Source organism: Echinops telfairi, unplaced genomic scaffold (genome assembly GCF_000313985.2).
Source record: "Echinops telfairi isolate 266 unplaced genomic scaffold, ASM31398v2 ScPeMD7_2010;HRSCAF=2546, whole genome shotgun sequence".
NCBI classification, from domain to species: domain Eukaryota; kingdom Metazoa; phylum Chordata; class Mammalia; order Afrosoricida; family Tenrecidae; genus Echinops; species Echinops telfairi.
Genome location: NW_022105908.1, coordinates 19,416,323 through 19,420,722, shown reverse-complemented (window position 1 = coordinate 19,420,722; position 4,400 = coordinate 19,416,323). Strand labels below are relative to the sequence as shown.

Here is a 4,400-nt window from a genome sequence, read left to right as displayed (position 1 = left end):
AAGGGGGGAGTGCGAACACAGTCCCCCACTACCACAAATTACGCAGTCAAGTTTTCCACATTTGGGGAAATGGAGGGGGTCAGCACACTCAGAGTGCAGTGGGTGAGCCTCGCCCTGGGAAAACCACCTTTGTGATCATGGTAGCTCCCTTGCCAGGTAAGTATAAGGGAGCTGTTTTTCCCCAGCAGTTACCAGAAAAGTGAGATGGGTGTTTTTCGGTACACCACCCAAGGTATGGCCCTCCCCTCCTTATCACTGGCTGGCCCGGCCTGCTCATCGGGCCCTGATCACCTGGTGCCAAGCTGTCTCTGTTCCAGAGGAGGTCATGTGCACAAGTACCAGAGGTTAGGACTTCAATACACCTTTTTTGGGGGGTGGGGGGGTGTAGAGGCAGGAACAGGGAGAAGGAGAACACAATTCAATTCATAACAGTATGACATCAGGGTCCCCAGAAAACTTCACCAGGTTCTGAGAGGGGGAAAGAGGAGAGACCCGTACTGTGGGAACACCCTTGTGACCCTTCCTTGTACTGTCTGATTCGAGGCCACACGGGTGCTCCTGCATGGAGTGGGCAGGTCCTGTGACCCTGTTCCCTGAGGTGACCTTTCCCACGGCTTAGTCAGGCCCAAGGCTTCTTGAGGGATGGGGTGGAGGCTCATCTCTTGTCACTGCCAGAAGACATGATGAGAGAGAGATTGGCTGCATACCCATCTTCCAGGGTTGTCATCACAAAGTCCCACCGATTGGGCAGTGTATGAGAACCAAACTGGATTGTGTCACCGTTCTGGAGGCTCGGAATCCAACATCAGGGTGTTGACTGTGTCGAGTTTCTTTAGTTAGAAGGCTCCGAAGAGGAATCAGCCCCGTGCCTGCCTCCTGGCTTCTGGTCCTGATGGGGGGCATCTTTGGCTTGTGGCTGCAGCGCTCCAAATCTGTTTCCATCTCCACGTGGTGTGTTTCCCTCTCTGCCGCTCCATCTTGGCATCTTTGCTCTCTCTTAGCTGGGCAGCATTCATATTAGACCCCTCACAGCCACTGGGTCAATTCCGACTCATGGCGATTCTATATAGCTTTCCAAGGCTGCCAGTCTTGATGGGGCAAGACAGCAACATCTTTCTCCCAAGAAGGGGCAGGTGGGTTTCAACTATTGATGTGGTGGTTAGCAGCCTGTGGGAGAGACAACCAGGAAGAGAGTGTCTGCAGACAGACTCTCAACATTCATTCCTTAAGGAGCCTGGGAGGCCAGGGCTCCCATGGAGGAAGCCTTCACGTTCTTGGGTTAGAGAGGCGTCCCACTCACATTCTCCTAACTAAAAGCTATTCCCCACTATGTTCCCCCTTAATGCCAAATTTAAGGGGCTGTTTGCAAACACATGGTCACTGACTCTAGACTTGGAGGTCAACTGCTTGAAGGTTATCTGCCAGAAGGTTATCAGCCATCTAAGGCAATCAGATCCTATTGTCTGTCCCACCCTAAGTAGGACCCACTCTCTTCTGATAAGGATAATGGATTGTTCCCCTGAATGGATGTCCAAAGACACTCAAAGTCAAACCAACTTGACTCTAACATCCACCCACCTGGCTCCACATGTGTCTTCTTGTCACATGAGCTCACACTTTTTCAGCATGCGAACTACTTATAAAATGATCAAGTCACAATGATCTACCAATGACAAAAATGCAAAACATATATTTATTTTTATTTATGTATTACATTTATTCATAAATGCATTGCGAACTCTATATGTACAATGTATATTTATGTACCTTGCATAACCGCATGAGTCCATGTTGCACAACAGAACACAATTAACTATATACATTTTTGGTCATTCCCTGAGTTTACTCTGATGACTTGCGCGGAATGGAATGAGCCAGGGACGCATAGCCCAGAAAGTGGCTGCTGCCAGCCAGCCTCAAGCACACTTCCAAATGGTCATCAGTCCTGGTGGAACGGTACTTGGACTTCATGATCTTTATGTGGGAAAAGGCTGACTCACATAAATAAGTAGAGCCGAATAAAGCAGTCAAGGAGGTAGCACATTTATGCGCTCTGGACTTCAGCTGAATGAATGTCAGCTTGCAATGTCAAAATCTCCCATTCTGTATGAAAGTGATACGTCTTTGTCTCTTGGTCCAGCTCCCCCACTCATTTTAATACCCTTTCTTACGTTTAAGAGAAAAAAACAAGGTCCAAAACTTGGGGATAACAAAGCTTGTAAATTTTGCTGCACTTAGTACTGCAGTTGTTTGCGCATGCAAGCAACTAAGATTGCCGTCTTAGATTGCATCGGATTGCTTAAGTTTGACACCTAAGATTGCATTGGATTGGCTGCGCTGTGTATCAATTAAGTGATGGGGTTGATGATAAGCTTACATCTATTGTTTTTAATGCCATGCGATTGACCCACACTACATTTGTGATCGGCTAGTAGACCGATCAACTTATTGAGCACCCCTGCTCTAGTGCCGGCCCTTCCTATTGCGCACACCCCTAGCTCGTCCCCCTCCTGTGTGTGTCTATTGTATCACCCCTTCCTGGTACATATGTGCGTGCCCCACATTATATAAACTCGTGAGATTACACTGCTCACCCTCTGTGCTCGGACCTGGCTCCTGAAGTCGTGACTGAGGAGGTGAGCCCTTGTGTGCTTTACCTTGTCTGATATCTCTTTAATTTACCTCTCAATTACACGACCGCCCCACAGACCCATTCGGTTTTGGGGAGGCTCGTCCCCCTCAGCAGCCCAACGCATAACCCACTCCACCAACAGGGCTTCTTCGTATTGGAATCTCACAGCCATTGAGTCCATTTTAACTCATAGCAACCCTGTAGGACAGAGTAGAACTGCCTCTTTCTCCCGAGGAGGGCTGGTGGTCTTGAACTGCTGACCTCGCAGTTAGCACCTAGTGCATCACCCACCCAGGGCTCCTCATAGTGGATTAGGACCCACTTTATTCCAGTCTGATGATGTCCTAATGGTGTAGTGGTTACTTATTAGGCTGCTCACTATGAGGTCAGCAATTCGAAACCACCAGTGGGTCCATGGGAGGAAGACAGGCTTTCTACTCCCATGAAGAGTTGTCGTTGAAGCCTGAGCGGGCTCGTACCGCAGAGGGTGTGGCTCGGCGGGAGCGGCGGCCCTGGAGCTGATCTCAGAACATGGACAGTGAGGTGCAGAGAGATGGAAGGATCTTGGACTTGATTGGCGATGCTTGGCGTGCAGACAAGCTGCCCTATGAAGATGTTGCAATACCTCTGAACGAGCTTCCTGAACCTGAGCAAGACAATGGTGGCACCACAGCATCTGTTAAAGAACAAGAAATGAAGTGGACAGACTTGGCCTGACAGTACCTGCATGAGAACATGCCCCCCATCGGAAACTGACACCTGGCTCCTTGCTCGGGCAGTATGTGTGTGTGCGCAAGTGAGTGTGTGCGTGCACTCGCGTGTATTTCTAAAAGCTTTCTAACTAAAATCTCTTAGCAAGAAATCAATACCTAAAAATACATCCCCACATCGATTGTGGCAACAAAGTGAAATGTGGAAATATTCACTAGGAACTCAAGCGAAGGGAGATTTCCCAAGAAAGGGGAATATTTGGCTCTTTGCACCTCGAACTCTTCATCCAGTGGTGGGTGTTTGAACATGATTGTTAAACATTTGCCCTTAACTCTGATTTTGTCTTCTTGTCCGTGTTGCATGCTTTCTCGTTACTTTTATGCCTCCTGTGCTACAAGAGGATTGAGGATAAAATGAGAAAGGCAAAGGAAGCCAGACACCAGTGATTAACTTCTCATGGACTCCTCTAGAGAAGCATCCTGAGTGGAAGGGTGGTGTGTACTTAACCTTCGCGCATGGATAGGTTTAGTTGTGGGCATCTGTTACACATCTGGAGATACCCCACTCACTGATGACTGTGACCCCTAAGGTTCCCCATGTGGTTTCAAACTATGGAGAAATTCTCAGATTAAAAATCATCTACTCCTCAAAAAAAAAAAAAAAGAGTTGTAGTTTTAGAAACTCACAGAGAGCTTAGTTACCCTGCCCATAGGATCGGTATGAGTTAGAATCGACCTGATGTCAGAGAGTTTTTTTTTATTTTAATCGTTTTATTAGGGGCTCATACAACCCTGGTCACAATCCATACATACATCAATTGTGTAAAGCACATTTGCGCATTCATTGCCCTCAACATTCTCAAAACATTTACCTCCCCACTTAAGCCCCTGGCATCAGCTTCTCATTTTTGCTCCCTCCCCGCTCCCCCCTCCCTCATGAGCCCTCGATAATTATAAATTATTATTTTGTCATACCTTGCCCTGTCCAACGTCTCACTTCACCCACTTTTCTGTTGTCCATCCCCCAGGGAGGAGGTCACATGTAGATCCTTGTAATT

General features: G+C 47.8%; 1 protein-coding gene and 1 non-coding gene across 2 annotated transcripts; one reads left to right on the top strand and one right to left on the bottom strand.

The window, feature by feature from the left end:
- Positions 1-164, bottom strand: LOC115870584. The gene has a single exon (XR_004046778.1). It is a non-coding gene; the product is annotated as a U1 spliceosomal RNA (small nuclear RNA).
- A 2,941-nt stretch (positions 165-3,105) lies between these two features.
- LOC115870563 (anaphase-promoting complex subunit 13-like) lies at positions 3,106-3,349 on the top strand. The gene has a single exon (XM_045293284.1). The coding sequence runs from the start codon at positions 3,164-3,166 to the stop codon at positions 3,347-3,349; it is 186 nt and encodes a 61-aa protein (XP_045149219.1). The 5' UTR covers positions 3,106-3,163.
- The last annotated feature ends 1,051 nt before the right edge of the window (positions 3,350-4,400 follow it).

Bases quoted from the DNA above. Each gene is read 5' to 3' on its own strand.
- LOC115870563 (XM_045293284.1), top strand. From the start codon at position 3,164: ATGGACAGTGAGGTGCAGAGAGATGGAAGGATCTTGGACTTGATTGGC.